Below are 23,130 nucleotides of genomic sequence, written 5' to 3'. Positions count from 1 at the left end.
GACGGCATAGATGGGCCTGTGCAGTTTGCAGTTAAATTAGTCTTATAGGCGATCACATACGGGTGTCCTTTAATAACCATAAATGTGATCAGGTAATGCTTTTTTGGGTGCATCTCTGTATCGTTGTGCTCGTATCGCGTAAGACAGTTTGAGCTAGATCTCTATAGCTCAGTATTTGTATCGGGTAATACAGTTTGGGCTATATCGCTATAGCTCAGTGTTTATATCGGGTAAGACAGTTTGAGCTATATCGATATAGCTCAGCGTTTGTATCGGGTAAGACAGTTTGGGTTATATCGCTATAGCTCGGTGTTCGTATCGGGTAAGACAGTTTGAGCTATATCGAAATAGCTCAGCGTTTGTATCGGGTAAGACAGTTTGGGCTATATCGCTATAGCTCAGTATCTGTACCCGGTAAGACAGTTTGGGCTATATCGCTATAGCTGTGTTCGTATCGGGTATGACAATTTGGGCTATATCGCTATAGCTCAGTATTTGTACCCGGTAAGACGGTTTGGGCTATATCGCTATAGCTATGTGTTCGTATCGGGTATGACAATTTGGGCTATATCGCTATAGCTCAGTATTTGTACCGGGTAAGGCAGTTTGGGCTATATCGCTATAGCTCGGTGTTCGTATCGGGTATGACAATTTGGGCTATATCGCTATAGCTCGGTGTTCGTATCGGGTAAGACAGTTTGGGCTATATCGCTATAGCTCGGTGTTCGTATCGGGTATGACAATTTGGGCTATATCGCTATAGCTCAGTATTTGTACCGGGTAAGGCAGTTTGGGCTATATCGCTATAGCTATGTGTTCGTATCGGGTATGACAATTTGGGCTATATCGCTATAGCTCGGTGTTCATATCGGGTAAGGCAGTTTGGGCTATATCGCTATAGCGTAGTGTATGTATCACTGATGAAACTGAGAGGAATTAAACCTACGAACAGAACTCTAGCGATAAAACTTATTTTGGCATCGTCTTACAATTGTTAAGTTTCTTTTGGTATACCAGTTTTGTCTTCTCTTGCAACTGTTCTTGCTGCATATAATCCCACCCCATTTTAGCTTGTGTTTAAGATTGTTTTCCTTTTTTTGAAACAGTGTAAAGCTGTCTAAATTGAAGCGTTGCTTTTCAGGCTATTTGTCAAATTGAAATCCTTATGTATATGTTTGGGTCTGAATGTGGGCTTTTTAACACGGTTTAATGCCGTTTAATACTTTGTCCAATTGGTAATATGTGAATGTCAAGAAGTATTCACTATCGTGTTCACATGTGCCCGGACTTGATTGTGTGCATATTCTAGACAATCAAGTGTGATAGGAATGTACATCTCATCTCTCTCTCTCTCTCTCTCTCTCTCTCTCTCTCTCTCTCTCTCAACCTTATGGCATAGGACATGAACTATCAGCACAAGATTTGTTTCTTTAATTGTTGTTGCTTTAGGTCACCCTTTGAGGTGAATATTCTCACACTTAATCAAGGATGTAATTGTCTATCTATTTCTTATAGAAAGCATTGTCTAACCCGGTATACATGCTGCTACTTTGCAGTCTACCATTGAGAGAGAGAGAGAGAGAGAGAGAGAGAGAGAGAGAGAGATTGTTCAGTCAAACCGTTCACCTAGTGGATAATATTCGTGACCTTTCATATTCAAATCAATCTGCTTCATCCTTTTCGCGACCATTCATATGTAGGTTATTGTGTACCTTATCCGATTTGTCGCTGAAGATTTATGTAATTAAAACACACACACATACATACATACATACATACATACATACATACATACACATATATATATATATATATATATATATATATATATATATATATATATATATATATATATATATATATATATATATATATATATATATATATATATATATATATCCTAACACTAACCTCTTAATGCCGAGCGCCTAGCGAGTAGAGTTAGCTGTAAGTACCATTTTTGTCTTGGGTATTACTTAGCCGGGGTTCGAACCCGGAACCTCCCGCATCCGAGGCGGACGCTCTAACCACAAAGGTCAATGGAATGGTGAACGTGTAACATGTAAATAAAATAATTGATAAAGTAATGCATAAATTCTTAAAATATAATTGAAATGCACTTAAAAAATCCAAGATTTTCTAGGGATTGTACATCATTGTTTTGTTTCTCCAAGCAGTGGACGTAAAAGATTTATGTCTCGCAGGGTGGAAATTGACAAGAATGTGATTTACTGTCAGTGTACACTGGCAGGGTACACATTCCGTTCGAGGTTCACAATTTAAGAGGTGTGCACGAGTCAGGTATGTGCGTCCCATGGGTTATGGGGTCTTTATTTTCTTTGCTTTTTTGTGTTTGTTCTCTTTGATTTTTATTTCTTTTTTTAAAATAAAATGCGCTTATTATGCAGCTGGTTACTTCTACGCACCGACCACCGATCAATAATTTATCACAGGAGAGAGTTCCTGTATTCGCCTTTTTTATTTGAAGAAACACAAATAAGTCTTTAATATAAAAATAAACAATTATCATGGGGTATCCCTACAAGTTTGCAAAAACAGTCAAAACAAATTTGACAATTATCTATTAAATTTTTTCAACCTGAACAAGTTCTACTAAATGAAAAATTTGTTTTTGTTTCAGCCATTATAAAACTCATGTCAACGAATTCAACAGCAGCGTTCACTTCAACATATGAAACTACAGCAGAAAACAGTTCAACAGGAGATACTACGATAAACTCGACAGTTACAACTTCATCAACTCGTAAATCGTTCTTTTCTTGCCTTTAATTTTTTTTCAATTACTAACATTTATTCCGTTAGTTTTATTTTACTTTTTAATGTCTGCTTGAATCAGATTTCTTTATCGGATCATTTGAGGACGTGACTTACTTGGTTTTCATCCTTCATACATGTTTAACTTTGATTAATATTTTTTTTAAAAAATCCTTTGACAGAGAGTTTCGAATTGTAGGAAAATATTTTCGATTACAAGCTCGCCAGTAATTACCCTCCTCCATTTTGATAATGTAAAGAAAGCATTTTGAGATAATTCAGGTCCTATTTAGGTTGAGAAATATCACACGAACAAGGGATGAGGACCGAGTAAATAGAATGCTTCTTACTGTAAATTAAAGCGAGCAAACACATTTATTACGAGTGTAAAGATCTTTATTCGTAATTTTCCGTTTGCTTTTAATAGATAGTTTTAAAATACACACACACACACACACACACACACGAAACCTATCCGTTGTTTTCACATATCACGGTTGCTTAAACACGAGTCGCATGGGAAAACTACCATGATTTCATGTCGGAGCATCATACACAACGCTTCTTATTTCAAGGAAGTAATTGCTATACAAATGTATCAATAACCTTCTTGCACTAAATTTTCAAGGCTCATTTTAAAAGAAATTTAGGACGCGAGTCTATTTTCCGAGCCTTGGTGAGCAAAAGGTTTAAATTTTTCGAACAGATCCAAAAATTTAATTTGGATGGCTCATATTGTTTATCGCATGACGAATAGTTAAAAAGATGTCAAACGTAATAACATAAGTCCTGTGGCAAATTTAATTCCTGTGTGACTGATATTTAACTAATAGTTCTAACCCTTTTGAATATGGAAGGAAAATACGGCTATTGAGGGCACCATTCTATTTTCTTCGTTCCAAAAAATGAGATAATTTACTAATTGCATGCACAAGCGCGTGCTAGTAGTTGTTACAGAAGATGAAATGTTGTTAGAGAAGATAAAAATATTTCAAATATTTAGATAGTGCAATCTCTGATCTCCGGGTTAAATGTAACCGTAGCATCTGAATTATTTTTTTGTGTTTGTTACGTAAGATTTCCAAAAGAAAGAAGAGCTTGAATATGCAATGGTTGATATGTATATGTTAGAAATGTTATCAAAATTACCCCGTCCAGATTTCTAGCTCATTTCCTGGACAGGTTGGTGCTGAAACTCAAAAGATTATAACAGGAATGAGTAACTTCTCTCTCTCTCTCTCTCTCTCTCTCTCTCATTGAGACATTCTGTATGAGAGAGAGAGAAGGGGGGGGGGGTATTAGCTTAGTTATCCTAAAGCCACACAACCTCTCCATGACGTCATTTATTCTTGTATCTAATATAGTGTTAACGATGTCCAAGTAATCAGCCTCTTAGACAAATAAACATGAATGGAGAGTTGTTGTTGTTGTTGTTGTTGCTGTAGGGTTTAACGCCATTTTTCAGCACACGATAGGCTATACATGGCGGCCAGTATCAATGGTGGAGGAAGAACCCGGGAAAACCCCATAAAGAAGAACCACCGACCCACGAGAAGCTACTGACAAGCTTTCTCACATACCCACATTGGCCGAATCTGAGACTCGAACCCACGCAGACAGAGGTGAGATGGCAGTGTTCCGTAACGGAGAGCGCCTTAGACCACTCGGCCACTCGGGGCCCCTCATGAATGGAGAGAATGTTGGCATACCTCTATGCTATTTTGATGTAATGTGGCTGACATATTCATTAGATATTGTACTTATTGATATTGTACATGATATAAGCACACTGCTAACTAAAATGACTGCTCCCTTGTGCTAAAAATAGCAGCCTGAATTAACCTAAAATCTTTAACACCTAAAATAGGGAAAATGAATTTAGCCAAACTAGACAATACCAGCTTTCTGAAAGTGCAATGAAGAAATTACCAATATATAAAATGTACACCAAAAAAAAAAATAGTTATCGGCTCTTTTTTGACAATTTACCTCTGAAGTCCAGAAGTGAAAATGACCGAGTGGAGCTAATACCTTTTTGAAAGGTGCACATCTGGAGTAAGTCAAAGCTGTATACTATAGGACTCACGGTACTAATTCCACTCCAATGGTAAACATATGGAAACACTATCATATTCAAAATTCAATAACTTAAAATTTATGGGTGCTGATAATAACACCTATAATTTTTCGTGCACATCTAACCTTGGTGCAAGCTTATGTGTGGAGAACACCATATGACCCGCGGCAACTTGTTTACATACATGTGCATGAAACACGTGTTATTGATTCTGCACCAAATGAATCAGGTGCTACTTTCAGTATTGAGTACTCCTGAGTCAAGCCTGTAAAAATGCTAAAGATGCATCAGTAGAAATTTGTCAATATTTTTTTTACATTACATATAGGATAAGCTCTCAAAAGATATTTTTCCTAAAATTTTAATTTTCATTATTAACCAATTATGGACCACCAAACCTGTAAATACTCTATTATTTCTTCACCCTTTTCTAGACTGGTTCACAGTTCTTCCGTATAATTAGTACCGTGTGTCCTCTATTGCCCATATTACACCCATCAATCATACGCCAAAATAAAGGGAAGTAAAGGTTGTTTGAACAATACCTAAGATATACGAGGTCTTTCTCACATAGCTAGTATAACCAGTGAGTAATCCTGGGAAATTTCTTTGTTTAAAAAAATTCTAACCTATGCAAAATACAAAACTGTAGAGCACCAACTTAATGATTTGACAAAACTACAAAACTCCATGGTAAAACTTCGTACTCCAGGTGAAAAATGCGTTCTCCATAGTGAAAACTCAGTATTCCATAGTGAAACTTCCATACTCCATAGTGAAAAAGTTTGAAGCACTTTTTTCCCCAAATAAAATTCGAATAATACAGTGAACACACATATGTATGTATGTATGTATGTATGTATGTATGTATGTGTGTATATATATATATATATATATATATATATATATATATATATATATATATATATATATATATATATATATATATATATATAAAATTCGAAACAGAATCATTGTCATAACTGATGATGTTGTTGATGTTGTTATGGGTTCAACGCCATTTTTCAGTAAGTGATAGGCTACACCTGGACAGGGGTGAGATGTCAGTGCTCTGTAAAGGCAAGCGCATTAGATCACTCGGCCACCCGTGGCCCAAAAATTTTGATGCTTATCTTTGAGTACACAAACTTTATTCAGTAGGAGTAGAGTCTGTAACATATTCCAGTCTAAATTGGCCAATTACGGGGGGTGGGGGTGGATATTTACAGTTTTTAAAATAGTATTTTCGAAACTTCTGTACTGTAACCAAAATTTAAATATTATTATATCAGAACATCGGAGAAATATTTACATATAACCTGTATCTTGAGGATTCCATAATCCCTGAATCTGAATTTTGAAGCAACTGGTCAGAAAAAAAGTTCTTTAGCAAGTGATTTGGTCAACATGTTTGCTCTTTGAAGCTTCTCCAAGTCCTAGACCATTTTATAATTGTAAAATATAAAACTGTCAGTCATTCTCATAAAAGTTGCACAATTAAGTTTTTCATCAAGAAGTCCATTAACAAACTCCAGAGGGAAACACTGGATTAATCAAAAAGCTACACTGATGTCAGTAGTTTACTATCGTACCTATCGTCGTACCTAGCGCTCCAGTATTCGCTAGCCAAGGTTCCGATAATCCTATCTACGCCTTGGCGGATCGAACAGATACACTGGTGCTTTGGTCTAGCGACATGTATTGGATTTGCCTCCATTAGTATGTAATGCCAACTAACCAATAGCGGTCGAAAACGGTTGGGGCAATATACCTAACAAGGATACTTTGAAAGTTTAAGATTGAAAGTATGACAATGTACCAGAGAGAAACCATTATAGGTGTATTTGAGTGAAAAGTATTTGTGCCAACACGGACCTGCATTGGGAAATTGCTTATTTATTTGATTGTCTCGGTCACATAAGAACAATGAAATTCACAGACCCGAAGCAGAGAAATGTATGCTCGTTACGCCAAGGTGTAGACAAGGTTGTCGGAACATTGTCTAGCGAAGATAACACCGTCCCCAGATGTTAACTCTAACTGGTTATCCGCTAAGCAAGCGTACATATTAACTTTATACCAATGGAGGGGGACTACCGCCATGAAGCAGCAGGGAAGTTGTACAGACCAGACGGTCAGACCAAAATAAACCTTCCTACGCAAACTTTCTCCGTAGAAGCCTCAGAAAGCAAAAATAAAGCTTCCTACGAAAATTAATTTGCGTAAATTCGTCACCGATTGCAATTTTTGTGTGCAAAAATCATTGATTTTGGACAACTATTTTAGGTGGGGGGTAGGAGAAATTTTATTCCATCGATGAAGTTTGCGAAGATTTGGCTGCTGATCCTAATTTTACCTCGCATTAAAACAATATAGTTGAAAATAATATGAGTCCGAAAGCTAGTACAGTTGGAGAGCCTCATTCTGCCAGATTAGCGCGAGAGCAATTAGCGGCATTAAAGAAGCTTATCCCGACAAAACAATTATTCAAGAGAAATGTTCGTGGTTACGAAGATGTACAACATGGAATTGCCGAGGCATCATCGAAATGGTTAAAGCCAGTTACCGGAACAATCGAGCAAGTTGTATTTGGCGACGAAAAAGATCCAGATACGAAGAAAAAGGGAATTTTTCCTATGTTGAAAGGTATTGAGGAACAATCACGAACATTACCCGAGCGATTAGCAATAGCAGCAGCAGCACAAGGGCGACAACCTGCAATTGCTTATAAAACAGGTAGTAAGGGAAAAACCGTATTAGGAAAACCGGGAGTAAAAAAAGGGAAGTTTAATATCGAGAATTTAAGAGAAAATTTCACCGATGAGGGATGGGAAATAATATCACGACCGCTCTCGACACTGTATTCCATAGATCGAATTGGTCAATTTGCGGAAGATATGTTTAGTGTTCGAAATGAATATTTGACTGAAATAGGAAAGGGAAAATATAAAACCCGTAATAGTTGGTATGGTATGTTATATAAAGTTTATGCGGAAAAAACACAGGCGAGTGAAAGGGATCCATTTTTTAGAAGATTTTTAGAAGCAGCAGACGATAGATATAATCATAATAAGCAACTAGCGGAAGATATAAAAAAGCACACGAAGGAAAGAAAACAACAGGAGAAGGAAGAAAAAATTAAAACACGGAAAAGAAAAGTAATACCACAGGAAGATATTCAATCACAGGAAGATATTCAACCACAGGAAGAAGATATTCAACCACAGGAATTAGGAGCTAGACCAAAAGAAAAAATTACACCTCAGAAAAAAGAGAGAAAATCAAGAAGGAAAAAAGATCAGAGTGATCAGGAACCAGTAACTCAACCAAGCGAATATAAACCATCTGCGGACAATGGTTCGTTTGTAATTGATCCTAAACTATCAGCTGATAATTATTTGAACAAGAACTTGTTGCATTTACTCAGAAACTATGATTCAAGAATTCAGATGGCTGCGGATAATTCTCCGGAAAATAAAAGATTTTTTTTGAATAAGGATATTGCCGATAAAATTAACGAATTTGATTGGCTGGCGATAATTTATTTTGGTGGTTTAGGAAAACCAATAAAATATTATGATGAAAATTTTACAAAATTTTTATCGGATGTTAATAAATATAAATTAATGAAGATAAGTACAATTTCGTCACCTACAGTGGCGAGTGACACGTTAATCCCCCTGATCCCCCCCCCCCCCTTCCTTTTACCTCCCTTCAGAACAATCACCTAAGAGTGATAATCTTTCTTCCTCCCCTTTTGATCTTCGCCACCCCACCCCCTTCTCCTTCAATATATCCAAGGGGGAGTCCTGCAGAGCGCCCCTTCTGGCACCCCCCACCTCCAGAACCAACATCGACAAACTGGAAGGGTCCCTTACCTCTCCCCAAAATAAGATGGGGTATTGATCCAGCAGAGGGTTGGGTTTTTAAGGGTACCCCTTCATCTTCACCAGAAATATATTCGCCACAAACGTCGTCATCAGGGACATCGTCAGGAGAAGTATTCGAGGAAACGTTATCGCCATCGAAATTTCCAAAACCAAAAACAGGAAGCGGATATACAATTTGCCCTGACAGTGTTGTCAACGATGTATCTCGCCTTGAGGTATTAATCGGAGGAAAACGAGCAGGAAATAACTCTCGCGAAGTAATCAACGAAGCCTCAGATATTTGTCAGCGGTTATTCCGCGGTGGCATCATTAACTCTCACATTTACAAAGTACTCGTCGATGAACTCATCGATTAAAACAACACAATTGAAATAACATGATTGTTCACAAACATCAGCGCAGACCCAAACAGGTCCGCATAGTAAACTCTAGATTGCCCGTGTACAAATATATTCACGGTAATGGATTCGGCGATATTATTGGAAGTCTCGTTACGCGAGTAATACCTAAAATCGGACCCGTGATCAAACAGCTCGGGTTAAAAGCAATAGGAAAGATCGGCGAGACTGCCATTTCTGGTATCGGTAATTTGGCCAGCAAGGGTTTCAATGCTGTCAAAAGTAAAATATTAAATTTAGTGCGCAAAAAACAACTCGTCAAATTACCTATCACCAGAGAAATGCCACCCGAAGTCAGCAAAGTCATAAACGACGCAGCAAATAAAAAAATAAACGATCTAGCGCAGGAAGTTGTTAAGACAAATATAGCGCAGGAAGTTGCTAACACAAATCTAGCAAAGGAAGTTGCTAAGACAAATCTAGCAAAGGAAGTTGCAAATACAAGTTTTATTTCAGGTAGTGGTCTTCGTTTTAGATGATATTCTTAATAATAAATGTTCGCACAAGTGTCAAATGAAGTGTTTGACATGGACGAGCCTGTAGGTAGAGACACATCCGTGCGGGATTTCCAGTATTTCTCGTACGATGCAGTTGACCCAAATACAAATAATCGCTTGGAAATTCAAGTCCACGATACAACAAGGTATTTTCTTCCATCTGAGGCATATATCGAGGTTGTTGGGAGAATTGTAAAGGAAGATAATACCAACTACGAGCGAGATTATGTTGTTGGGTTTGTCAACAACGGCATCATGGCATTATTCAAGAGCGTCACTTACATGATCGACGGAAGAGAGATCGAATCAATTACGGACAACGTTGATATAGCAACGACGATTATAGGCCTAGCGAGATACTCGGATGATTTTACCAGGTCAGCCGGTCCTAGTATGATGTTTGCCAAGGATAATTCCAATGACCCGGACCATTCCCCGTATGTTATGGGCAGACCGCAAAATCTCGCTGGTAATGCCGCCGCCACCAACGTCGATGTAGTACTCGGCCCCAATCCCGATTACAACCTTGGATTTGCCACGAGAAGAGCTATGCTAAAGGGAGATGAACGAAGATTTTCCTGTGCAATTCCGCTATCTCACATTTTTGGATTTTGCAGGCATTTCAGAAAAGTTATTTACGGAGCAAAACACACGATAACTTTCGTTCGAGACGCTGCTGGCAGTGACAGAGCCATCTGGCGAGATCCTGGTGATGCAGGCAAGGTAATCCTAACTAAATTTACCTTGTGGATGCCAGCGATAGTTCCATCGATGCTCGAGGAAGAAAAATTATTATCATTCATGAATCAAGGCGGAAAATCTGTCATGTCCTGGTTGACAACGATGACCGACTCCTGCGATGTTAATATCAACGGAATATTTACCTGGCGAATTGCGTCACAACAGGGCGCTTCGGCACCTAGACACATCTTTGTTGCTCTTCAAAATGCAAATAGATACAATCAAAATTACAGTCACATGATATTTGATAATTTCGATGCAACAAACGTTTCACTGAGAATAAACGGGCAACAAGAACCATCGGAGGAAATATCGATTGATTTTGAAAATTTTTCGACTGCCCGCGCATATCATCGCTTGCTAAGTTTCATGAGCCGCGATCAAAATATCGATACCGGATTGCAAATATCACAGTTGGATTTTAATACTCGCTATCCCATCTATTACTTTTCCCTGGAGCATCTCGACCTGGTAAAACAATCCGTTGTCGATATTCATTTCAAAGCTAGAATTAACACAGCCGGAGCAGCAAGAGCCATCGCGGTAATCCTCAGCGATAGAACAATGATCTTGGAAGGCATCAGTGGTAGAATGAGAGTCATCGATGCTCCTGTCGAGAATATGTGACAAATTCCAAATTTAGACTAAGCGATTATTAATATGCCATACGAACACGTCAGCGTAACTCTGACCCCGGGTCAGATGAAAAAGCTCCAATCAGCGATATCAAAGCGATGCGGTATGAATTTAACCCTGAAAAACGATCAAATTCACGGTGGGCCTAACAAACTATCGCTAACTAGAAGTCAGCGTGAAAGATTTACCAAGGCCAAATCAGCGAATTCCGGCGTTCATCTGAATCTCTCAATAGGCGCAATCAGAGACATGATCAAAACAGGCGAATTTCTTCCTTTTCTTCCTCTGATAAAAATGGCCCTTCCGATAATTGGAAAGACATTAGGATTAGGCGCGCTAACAGGCATAGGTTCCAAATTAGGAGAGAAGGTGGTGGGAGGGAGATACAATAAAAAAAGGGAGGATTATTTCCCGCCCTCTCTCCCCTAATCGCGAAAATGTTGCAAAAACAACAAAAAGGATCCGGCCTTTATCTAAGACGCCCCCCATACGGATCCGGCCTAAGTCGCGTCTACCAGCCTCAAATTTAGATCTAATCAGTGAAGTAAAGAAAAAAAAATAAAATTTTTCAGAGGCGTATTTATGCGAGATCAACTACCAGAAAAACCAAACCCTACCGAGACGGGAATAATAAATCTCGATAAAAATACCGGCCCTGGCACACACTGGGTTGCATACGCGATTAATCCTCGCGAAGTTATTTACTTTGACTCATATGGATTAGCACCACCAAATGAATTTATCAACTACGTGTCAAAACTAAATCTTCCAATTTGGTATTCGACTCTTCCAACACAAACATTAGCGGATCCACCAATATGCGGTCCAGAGTCAATTAATGTTCTTGACGCAATTTCAAAATCATCCGGTCCGTATCACAAAATTGTATTTGAATACGCCGTAGATAAATATCATGGTTGATATTTACGGTAGATTTATCTACAGGAAGGAAAAAGCAGAAGTGACTGACGTCGATCTATCAAAGTTCGCAACCAAGAGCGATATTAACAATCTTCTATCGCTGTCAGAGGTGGACCCTGGCGAAGTTGCTGTTTTTCAAAATACCGAAGGGCGATTACACACTAGTAACGTGAAAATAACTGATATAATCAAGCGAGAAGAATATAATGATCATATTAGTCAGTTTACTCGTCAATCAGAATTAGTGTTGAAATCTATAGCTGATATTACTGATCTATTAGCGGTATTGCCACTAAAGGCTAATATCGCGGATGTAGAAAAATCCGACAAAGAGCTATCAGCGGCGATGCTTCTAAAGGCCGATAAAGCATTACACGACGATCTTCAGGACAGAATGATAAAAAGATTTACCAAGCTAACTAACGATCTTAAAAAACTAGACGATACATCAAAAAATCTCAATAAAAAACTCGATGAGGATATAAAAAAATTCATCGAAACCTCCTCAACTACACACAGCGATCTCATCGAGAAAACAAAGAAAATAAACGAAGATATCGCCCAAATCAACAGAGAGATTGAATCGGCACGTGCATTAATATTTCAAAAAGCCGATAGAACATCACATAACGATCTTACCGAGAAAACAAAGAAAATAAACGAAGATATCGTCCAAATCAACAGAGAGATTGAATCGGCACGTGCATTAATATTTCAAAAAACCGATAGAACATCACACAGCGATCTCATCGAGAGAGTAAAATCCATTAACGAGGAAATTACCAAAATAAATATCTCGTTAGGTCAGAGAGCAACAATCGACGATATCAACAAGGAAATTAATAAACTCAGCGATCTTGTTGTTCCCGAATTTACTAAGGGGTTTAACGCGATGCGTGAATCGACAGATGAGAAAATAAAAAAAATCAACGAGGATCTTCTCGACGCATCTACAAAAATTAGCGATATTAACACAAAAATATCACCATTGAATCTTCCAAAATTGGCACGTTTTCACGTGCCGGATCAGGTGGTAACAAAAAATATACAATGCCGTGTTCCATTTATGGTAGAGACACAAAAGGGCGCATGGACACCCGAGAATAACATATTTAAATTTACCCCGCCAATTACTGGAGTATATCGAATATTTCTTCAAGCTCCGATAAAATTTAAAATAGGAGCCGCAGGTAGCATTTTTTTCAATGAAAATTTTAATTACATTATGCACGCAGGTTACACTTCCACATTTGTGCTAGAACCACCAGATAGAACCAACATGGGACCAGTGTATTATACTATATTTTTCGAATTTTTATCCGAATATACGCAGAATCCGTAATTGTTATCGTAGATTAATAAATGACCGCATCGGATTACCGTTATAATCAGGCGCGATCATGGCAGGATTCGCTAAAAAAGCTCCTCGACGAATATCAAACAAAAATAAAAAAATACCAGCGTAGATTAGTTACCATTGACGTTGCTGTGTACGCGGTATCTGCGGTAGTTGCCGGCGCGGGAATAATTTTATCCGCGGTAACAACGATAGCGCCAATCGTTGCAACGATAATAATCTCGTCAACAACGACAATCGCTGGTGTTCTCAATATCGTAGCGAAAAAAATATCCTCGTGCACGAGTGAAAAGTTATCGTTGTACAAAAACAAACTAACCAAGGTCAATGACGCGTATTCGAGATTATCATCGTTGCTTTCGGAGAGTCTCAACGATGGCGTTATCTCCGATCTAGAATTTTCGGCAATGATAAGTATTTACTCGGAGATTGAACAAATGAATATTAATAATGTCCGAACTAGCCCAGATCGTGACAAACACGACACCGCCGACAACAACGTTAATATCGTTAAGCTCAACTAAGCCAGAATTTAGCATCAATTTTCCAACACCAATCAGCGTCAAAGAAATTGCGTTAACACAATTGCGTGTCTATAACAGCTGGCCTAATGTTAGATCGAAATCATTTGGCAGATTATCATCGAATAATTCACTTGTTTTTGCCAACAAAAACAAACCCGATGGAACGCCAGATTGGATCGTCGTTGGCATACCAACAGGTAGTTACGAAATTGATCAGCTGGATAAGGAATTTACTACCAGAATATCAAATATAACCGGCGATGATACTCCGGGAATAAAAATATCTGCGCATGAACCAACACTGTCATCGATGATAGAGTTGAAATCACCGTACATGGTAGATATTTACCAATCATCGATTAGGACCATATTAGGTTGGCCTGAAATCGCACCTCTAGCAAAACCAAAAAAATCAGATTTTATTATTCCAGGTTGGTACGAAGAAGCTCCTCCAGAACTACCGGAACCAAAAAAGGAAGATTTTACCACCGACGAAGGATGGTATGGAGATATCAAACACAAATTTCTGATCGATAGCGCCATCAACCTCATAAACAACCACAAATTTAACCTGGTAATATTCTCTTTTAATTTTAGGGACGAAAGAATTCTCTCGTGGTTGCCTCTTCCTAAAATTCCCCCCGGTGTGAAAATCTTCGACGCTACCCACATTAAGATAATAGCCCCCATAGAAGGCATCTTGGTAAGAAGAACCATCAACGAATTTAATCAAGAACATAAATTACATTTAAATTTATTGCGGGAATCCTTTCATGAATGCATCTTAAATAAATCGGGCTCATGTAGCGAAATTATCGGACGCGTGAAGATTTTAAATCAACTCGCGAATGATGTTGAATATTATCATGGTATGTTTATTCAGGCGATAGTCGACGATATATCAATTGCCGATTATGTTCTTCCTATTAGCAAATTCGAGTTGATCAAAAATTCAGGAGAAAAACAAAAATTTATGAGATTATTTGAATTAACCGAGGAAACGCTACCAAATTTCAAATTCCCCGATTATGATGTTGATAAAATGAGAAAATCTGTTACTGATACCATCGATGATTTATTTCCGAAGTTACATGCCGCGTGGACTAAAAAAATACAATCAGAATCGATTCTCAGACACGATAATGATCCCGCCGGGCAGGGGCGGCATATCTCGCCAGGTATCGTTAATATAACGGAAGTTATCGCGATTTATCTTCACGCGGATGTTGTCGAAGGCAGCTACAATGTTGATTCGTCAGAGTCAAATCAAGCGCAGCAGGGTTTTATCTTGTATTCGTTTTCACCTAGCGCCTCTCCGGGTTATTTGATAATAAAAGAGCCAGTGAATCCATTTTACCTGCGATGTCATAATCGATTATTGTCGAAGATAAATTTCAAACTAACGGATCAGAAAGGAAATTTGCTTGATATCCGCGGGGAAACTGTTAGTATCAATCTGCTGGTGAAATCGTGAGAATCTGTACACCAGGGAAAAATAAAATAAAATCCAGGGAAATTTTCAAATCGTGAGAATCTGTCTGCCAGGGAAAAACGGGCCAAAAAAATAAATAAAATCCAGGGAAATTTTCAAAATTGGAAGATTTTTTTAATTTTTATTTTTTTTTGTGGAATTTCTTCAGGAAGATATTTCCTTGGCCTTGCTCTCATCGACTAGCTTTTTCAACTGCCTGACGCGCGAGCTTGTAATTTTTCTTGATTCATATTCGTCGGATAAAATCAATCTAGCTTTTTCAACCAGCGTCGATAATTTAACAAAATCCTCAATTTGATCATCGCTGACTGTAGCTAACGATTGATACATCGCAATTTGGATTTTCTTTATTAATTTGTATTCGGATGGTAGCGTGTATTTATATTCAAGTTTCCCCTGAACAATCGTCTCGAATTCGGATCGAATTTTATTCGTGTCCAACTCCGAGGGAAGATTTATTTTTTTCTTTCTCAGGTCATCGATAGCTTCAATGATGTTGATTATGGTTTCTTCATCCATTATATAACAATTCTGTAATATTTAATTATTCTTCGTCGCTCTCCGAATCGAATATTATTGGGATATAGTAAAACTCAATCCACTCGTCAAATTTGTAGGAAAATGCTGCTTTACATTTTTTTTCTGCCACTCGCCACACCGATGCTTTACTAATATTATAATATTTTGCGGCGGCGGTCATCGACGTGAATATCATCTCCTCACCCGTTTCCTGATTTATCGATTTGATGGCCTTGGCGTATTTAGGGTGCCTACCAACATTACCGGATCTACAGTTTACGCTCTGCGTTACCGCGCGAAGGTTAGATAATTTATTATTCAATTTATTTCCGTCAATGTGGTCGATAACAAGATCGATTTTTATTGGTCATGATAGCACTCGTATACAAACCTGTGAGAAAGATAATTCGTTTTTTTTCTTTTTTTATTCTCACCGACAGTAAATCTGAGATAACCCGAATTATTAACCTTACCAACATTTTTCTTCGTTTTGATATTTCTGACAATACCATCCGATGATGCCTCGTATCCCTCGATAGTTGGATGAGATCTATACTCGTGCGTGATTGTTGCTGGAGGAATCGTCGATTTCATTTCCATTATATAATATTTATCTGTCTAAATCATAATTTGCCTTGAATCGATTAATATAATCCTCTTCGCATGTTATTATCGAGGAAGATTTCTTTTTGTAATATCTGAGCAATTCCCGATAATTTTTCCCTCCACAGGATAAACACAACCGTGTCTTTCCTCGCGTGCCAACTTGACAAACTAAACACCGTTGTGGTCCTTTACTACCTCGTCGAATTGCATATATGTGAGCGCCACAATAATCGCCTCTGCAGGATTTGTCGCATGATTTTGTTGATCCGATTGGTATCCACGAACATTTATTCATTATAATTTAAATATTTGTCTAAAATATAATAATGGATACATTTGATCTTGATGAGGCAGAATATATCATTCCTGAGGTCGATCGCGCCAAAAAAGAATTTTTCGATGATGGGGGGATTCATGTTTGGTCGACTTGGAAAACTAACGCTGTTGATGCTACGATGAATCTGGAACGGGCCAAGAAGATAATCGAGCATATAAAAAACTCGCATTCCGAGGAGCGATTTATCTTTGGAATAAAATTCATCGCACAAATGCCTGACGACACTTGGATTATTCGCGATAAACGAGATCCCGTGCGTGGCGGTAAGAAAAACGTCGTTCTTGATAAAAATTCGAAGCCAGGATTGTTATTGGGGATTGACGGTCCTTATTATGCTAGAGCTTATCCTTCTAGCGCTGTTGTTTATGGAATTTATCGGCTAAATAATAATCCTGACATGAAAAATCTACCTGCGATGAAAGAATCACTGATGATAAATTGCGTTGCCGAGCGCGTTATCGAGCACATGAAAAACGCCCGTCGTGGATCTGGATTGACTCAGTTGAGGTTGAATAAAATTAACGCGTGGGCGAAGACAGTTGTTGATGGCGCATCGATTGACGATGTTGCTGTGTTGAGCAAGAAACTTAAATTTCCTATCACGGTGAAAACGCTATCGGGAGAAATATTATACTCGTCGCCGTATAAATCTCGAGGAGTACCAATCGAGATTGTTGATCATAATTCACATGCGTGGTCGCAGTCGGTAATGATATTTCCGCGAAATCGGATTGTTAAATTTTATCCTGTGGAAGGTGCAAAGGATAATTCCGATGCCATGTTCCGATATATCAAAATATTAGCCGCGTCTGATCCAATATCAGTTTGGTTATTCTCGAGCGAAGAAAGGTATGATCAATTTATATTGCCGCGAGGAGATATTTACCGTGATGAAAAATTACATGAATCTATGAAAAATATCGCGGTGAAATATTCGTCAAATCCTGATCAGTTATTAACGAATTGTTTTACGGTTCCGTCTGTTGCTGCTCATGCTGCCAGAGAAAGAAATTCGTGGAAACCTACAAGGAACGAATTTCTCGCTGATATTCAACTTAGCTGTATCGAATACGGCCATGGCGGATTGTGGAATACCAAATATTATTTCGAAGACATGATCTCCGTTGATATGAGCGCGTGCTATCCTGGAAGTTTCCTCGGATACGGCGATTGTGCGGATTATTTTGCTAAATTTGGCCATCCCACCAGCGAGATGACGAGAGTAGCGATTAACGGACCGTTACCTGATTTTGTCATGACCGGATTCGCTTGTGTTACTTCATTCGAGTTTGCTGAAAATTTACATAAAATTTGTTATATTTGGTTCGGTCGGCATTTCTCTCAACGCAGATGGGTCCCTATAGTGTTATTGAGGTATATGCGGATTCATCAATGTTAATATCGTTGACGGTGAGCGAGGCGATTATATCGTATAGAAAACAAACTGAAGTGTGGCTACCGACGGATTGTGAAAACGCGAAGGATATCGGAAGAAAAATAATTGGCAAATTTACTCAAGGAGGATCCGTTGATCATAAACACCGACACGCTAGGTTGTTTATCAACGATGCCGAGATGGACTTTATTATTGCCGATACGGTATCGCGAGGAATATTCTGCAACAGAGAAAATATTATCATTGACGGAGAAAAATTAGGTACCGTAATTAGCTATCTCGACGGAGAATCAGCGCAATATACGCATTTGAGATCATCGATGCTCGCTTATGTGAGTATAAATTTGCTATCGATGATAAATAAATTTTCTGATATCGCGGTAAGGGTCGCAACGGATTCGTTTTATATCGATAAGAAATATCAGTATAGGCTGGATAATTTAATCTCCGATGGCTCTTGGGGCACTTGGAGGATAAAAAACGAGGATATTCTAGATTATTGCGAAGACGCCGATGTCGAAGATTGCGATAAATTTCATCGAGATAAATTTGAGGAAATATCGACGGCTGCATCCGCATTTGATCCGATTTCGCGTAGTAAATTCGTTTACATGAATGGTCCTGGTGGTAGCGGTAAAACAACGCGAGCGATAAATTTATTTGCTAAATCTGATATGATAGTATTGACTCCAACTCACAGATTAGCGCGAGAAATAAGGCAACGCGGCGTTGATTCTGGTACGTATCATAGTTATTTCAAATACAGCGGTGGATTATGGGATTCGGCTCGCATGGGAAACAAATATATCAACAAAATTATAATATTTGATGAAATTTGCACAGTAAATTTAGTTGTATTACAATCGTTCCTGGCATGGCTGGAGGAGAAAAATACCGCTGTGATAATGTGCGGAGATCATGGCCAACCTGATCCGATTGATGGTGAATCTCCTCACGAATGGCTCAGGAATTTCGTTGACTATTATGAGGAAATCGACGCCGATTATAGATCCGATGATATTTTACTGACCGAATTCAAAAAAATAATTCGATTACAACCGAATAAGTTTCAATGCGATGTGATGAGAAGAATAATCGACGAGACTCCGATGGATATTTTTCTAAATTTGTGGCGTCCCGATCATTTGATCGTTGCTAGTAGGAAAATTATTCGTGATATTATTCAGGAAATGTTATTTAAGCTGCATTGCGAGAAATTTCCAACATTACAGGTGCCGTTGTGTTACAGGCCCGCTGATACCAGGAAACAAAATATCAGTGTTACTTTACCATGCGGAGAGGAAAAGATTTTGGTACTGAACGATATTATTCTCGTTGATATTAATCTTGTCAATGACGCGATAAACGCAGAAAGATCGCCATGGAAACTAGGATATGCAACAACGATACACTCGTCGCAGGGATTAACCGTGGATGGCCAAGTTTGGATCGTCGATGATAGAATTTCCTGGTCAAATTTAGTGTATTTAGCCGTGTCAAGAATAAGAAAATTATCTCAGTTAGGTAGAATTCGGTTTCACATTAATGACGCTGGCGGTAGTTGAGTATCTTTCGGTATTATTTGTAATTCTTCCTTGGTAAATCCGCGTTGTGGCGCTAGCGAATCTAGGAAATAAATTGCTGGTCTCCCTGACGATCTTGTTACGGCTGATATTTTATGTGTTGTTACGCTCCAATTTGGATCGGTTGCTCTTTTTCTTCCTCCTTCAGCCTCGCCTTCTTTATATAAATACCTGACCGTGACGCTACCTAGCACAGGCGGAATTGTGGAATCTCGCTTTAGTGGTATATTCGATTTTGTAATTGCAATTGCGGGTTTCATTGCTATTGTTCGAGTTACTTCGTTATTTAGCGCGTTAATCACGTGAGGTAATCTTGTTACCCAATCATGAGATCGATTATCTTGAATAAATTCGCGCGCGTACTGATATCCGAATAATCGTTCTGCAAGAGTTTTATTGAATCTTTCGACGATAGCCTGATTGTGATGAACACCTACAATACCGCGACGGATTTTAACATTATTCTTTTTCATCAGTGAAGTAACCGCGCCAAGAAATTCTCGACCTGGATCAACCTGGAGAAGCTTCGGCCATGTTAATGGAGATCGTGAATAAATTTCGCTAAACGCCTTAGCGATCTCCGTTGCTGTTTTATTCGATAACGGCTCGGCTTCCTTGTATCTGCTAGCAATATCAACAACCGTCAAGACATATTTATATGTGACTCCGTCGACGGTATCGTAAGGAAGAAACATTAAATCAGCCTGATGGACTTCATTAGGGACACTGACGGTGAAACTTGCATATGGTATTTTCTTAGGCGGAGGAAGATATATTTGCCAGACCGCCTGTTTCGATAGCCACGATTCAGCAACAGATTGTTTTACTTTAGCGGCCTTGGCGAGTTTGGCTATTGCTGATTTTCCTCGCCAAAAACCTCGCGGAGAATAATATATTTGCTCCATTATTATTTACCAGCACCGAGTACTAATTTACCTTTCATCGCGCCTTTTATCAACCAAGTTGCCAATTTTTCTTTGAAACTTTTGTCAGGAATCGCGTTTAGTGCGTGAATTAGCCTGACATCAGCGAGATGCCTTTGTTGTAAATCCCCACTGCGATACGCAAGATCGTGATAGTAACACGCGTTATCGATGGCGTTTACTGGATCTTCGCCGGGATTTGGTTGATTATTATCGTTGAGTCTTATATCGAGCCTTGTGCCGGGTCCACAGTAATTGTATCCTGGCAGATGTTTTTCTCCGGGATATTTCGCCCAAGGCAGCCCAGGTAGATTTTTCAAGGAGGCGGCAATGTCTCCTCCGGTTCTTCTATTTTTTTTTTACAAATCTGAATTTGCGTGTATTACAAACTTCGCATTCTCCTGCAATTGCGTTCCTGTTGTTGCGTGTGACGATTTCGGTTGGATTTATCGTAGCTGTGCGCGTGCGACACTTAACACAATATAGATCCATGTATTCTAGTAACATGAATGTAATTGATTTTTCGGCCACGAAGAAACGCGAGCAGGTGAAACACAACGCGGTGTTACCGAATTCGATAAGGATGATAATTATTGGCCCGTCTGGTTCTGGAAAGACGCAGTTGTTGCTAAATTTGATAATGCGATGGTTAAAATGGGATAAATTGTATTTGGTTGCACCGTCCGTTGATGATCAGCGTTGTTATCAAGTACTAAAGGAATTTAGCGACAATACCGACGAAGGCACAATCGAATTCATCACAGACATTAATGAAACTCCATCAGTGGAAAATTTAGATGGTGATGTTAATAATCTTGTCGTTTTCGATGATGTTATGCTGGATAAGCAAACTAATCCGGCTAGGATATTCTCGCGTGGCCGACACAAGAATACCGATGTTATTTACGTGACGCAGCGATATACGCAAATTCCAAAGGTAATTAGGGACAATTGTAATATTTTGTCGGTTTTCAATGGCGTCGATACTCACACGCTAAGAAATATTCATCAGACTTGGTGCAACGGCGATATGGACATAAACAAATTCAAAATTTTCTTCAGCCGCGCCCAGGCAACACCGCATGGTTTTATTACGATTAATCTTCATGATCCGCGTAGTAGATATCGAATCGGTCTTGATAAAGTTTATTCATGAGACTCGCAGCCAAACTTTGCAAACTTCATCGACGGAATAAAATTTCTCCTACCCCCCCCCCCAAAATTGCTGTCCGAAATCAATGATTTTTGCACACAAAAATTGCAATCGGTGACGAATTTACGCAAATTAATTCTCGCAGGAAGGCTTATTTTTGCTTTCTGAGGCTTCTACGGAGAAAGTTTGCGTAGGAAGGTTTATTTTGGTCTGACCGTCTGGTCTGTACAACTTCCCTGCTGCTCCATGATTATGTGCATGTATTTTTTTTATTAGTTGCATTTATACGCCTGGTCAGTGTTGCCTTTGTTGGCGCTGTCGTTTGTATGTGAAAATATTTCTGCGGGAAAATACAAAGGTACTTTGGGATGTTGACAAGCTTTTACATTCCAAACATGAAATTATTACAAAGAGAACTTGTAACTATGTAAACAGGAATTAGCATTCTTCCACGACATAAAACTGAAATGGATTGGTTTCAATCAAATTCTTTCATTGATCTACTAATTAATTAGTCGGTCAGTTCTAGCCTTTTTATCATTCAGTTCGACAGTGATCAGTCGAGATCGATTATTATTTTTGCGTCAATTAGAATAAAATTTTAAAGTTAGAAAGATATTGTTTTCGACATTGTATAATTTTGTTATCGTGGATTAGTTTCTTCGAAAATTACTCCCAAGACTAAAGCGAAAGAAATTGGACTACAAACTAAAAGACGGCTGGTAGACCACATTTGGAGGACATCAACCCACCCACCTTAGTTAAGAGACCAAATCAGAGGACACCCACTCAGCCGTGTAGAAAGAGTAAATCTGCTCACCAAAGGGAAACCTATGCCAGATAGCTGGATAACTGGGGTGTTGCGAATCTCTAACATTTGCGGTACTTATAATTATAGGAATAAAGGCTAAACGTTTTGCTATAGATTTATTTTGATCAGAAAAATAACATTTCACTATAAAACAAAATTCTTCGAAAGCCACTGGACTTGAGATAAACACAAGTTCGCAGAGCCGTATAGAGCGATAACGGGCACGGGTAAGAAACACCCGAGCCTCTCCTAGTTTTTGTTCAAGCAAGATTTCTTTTATAAAATTAAAAAGTGTTTGTGGCCCGGGCCCGGGGGATATATCCCTGGTTGCCCACCTCCTCTTGTTGGCCCTGCAAGTTCGTCAACTCTTCGAAAAACGAAAGGAATCTAAATTTTATTTTTGATCGAATATGAATATTAATGATGATGAAAGTGAATCTGTATTCACTGCAACGGTCCAAAATGTGCTGTATTGACAAATTTTCAATTAACTG

General features: G+C 38.7%; 1 protein-coding gene across 2 annotated transcripts in view; it reads left to right on the top strand.

The window, feature by feature from the left end:
* LOC149799963 (uncharacterized) overlaps positions 1-23,130 on the top strand; it is a 38,194-nt gene that overhangs the window by 2,471 nt on the left and 12,593 nt on the right. For both annotated transcript variants that reach the window (XM_089959466.1, XM_089959468.1), the window contains exon 2: positions 2,642-2,764. In XM_089959466.1, the coding sequence (XP_089815592.1) occupies positions 2,656-2,764 (109 nt within the window). In that variant the 5' untranslated portion in view covers positions 2,642-2,655. The remainder of the gene's footprint in view (positions 1-2,641; positions 2,765-23,130) is intronic.

Source organism: Sinohyriopsis cumingii, chromosome 5 (genome assembly GCF_028554795.1).
Source record: "Sinohyriopsis cumingii isolate HCF-2022 chromosome 5, ASM2855479v2, whole genome shotgun sequence".
NCBI classification, from domain to species: Eukaryota; Metazoa; Mollusca; class Bivalvia; order Unionida; family Unionidae; genus Sinohyriopsis; species Sinohyriopsis cumingii.
The sequence above is the reverse complement of the archived record's forward strand: the minus strand, read 5'-3'. Positions and strand labels throughout refer to the sequence as shown.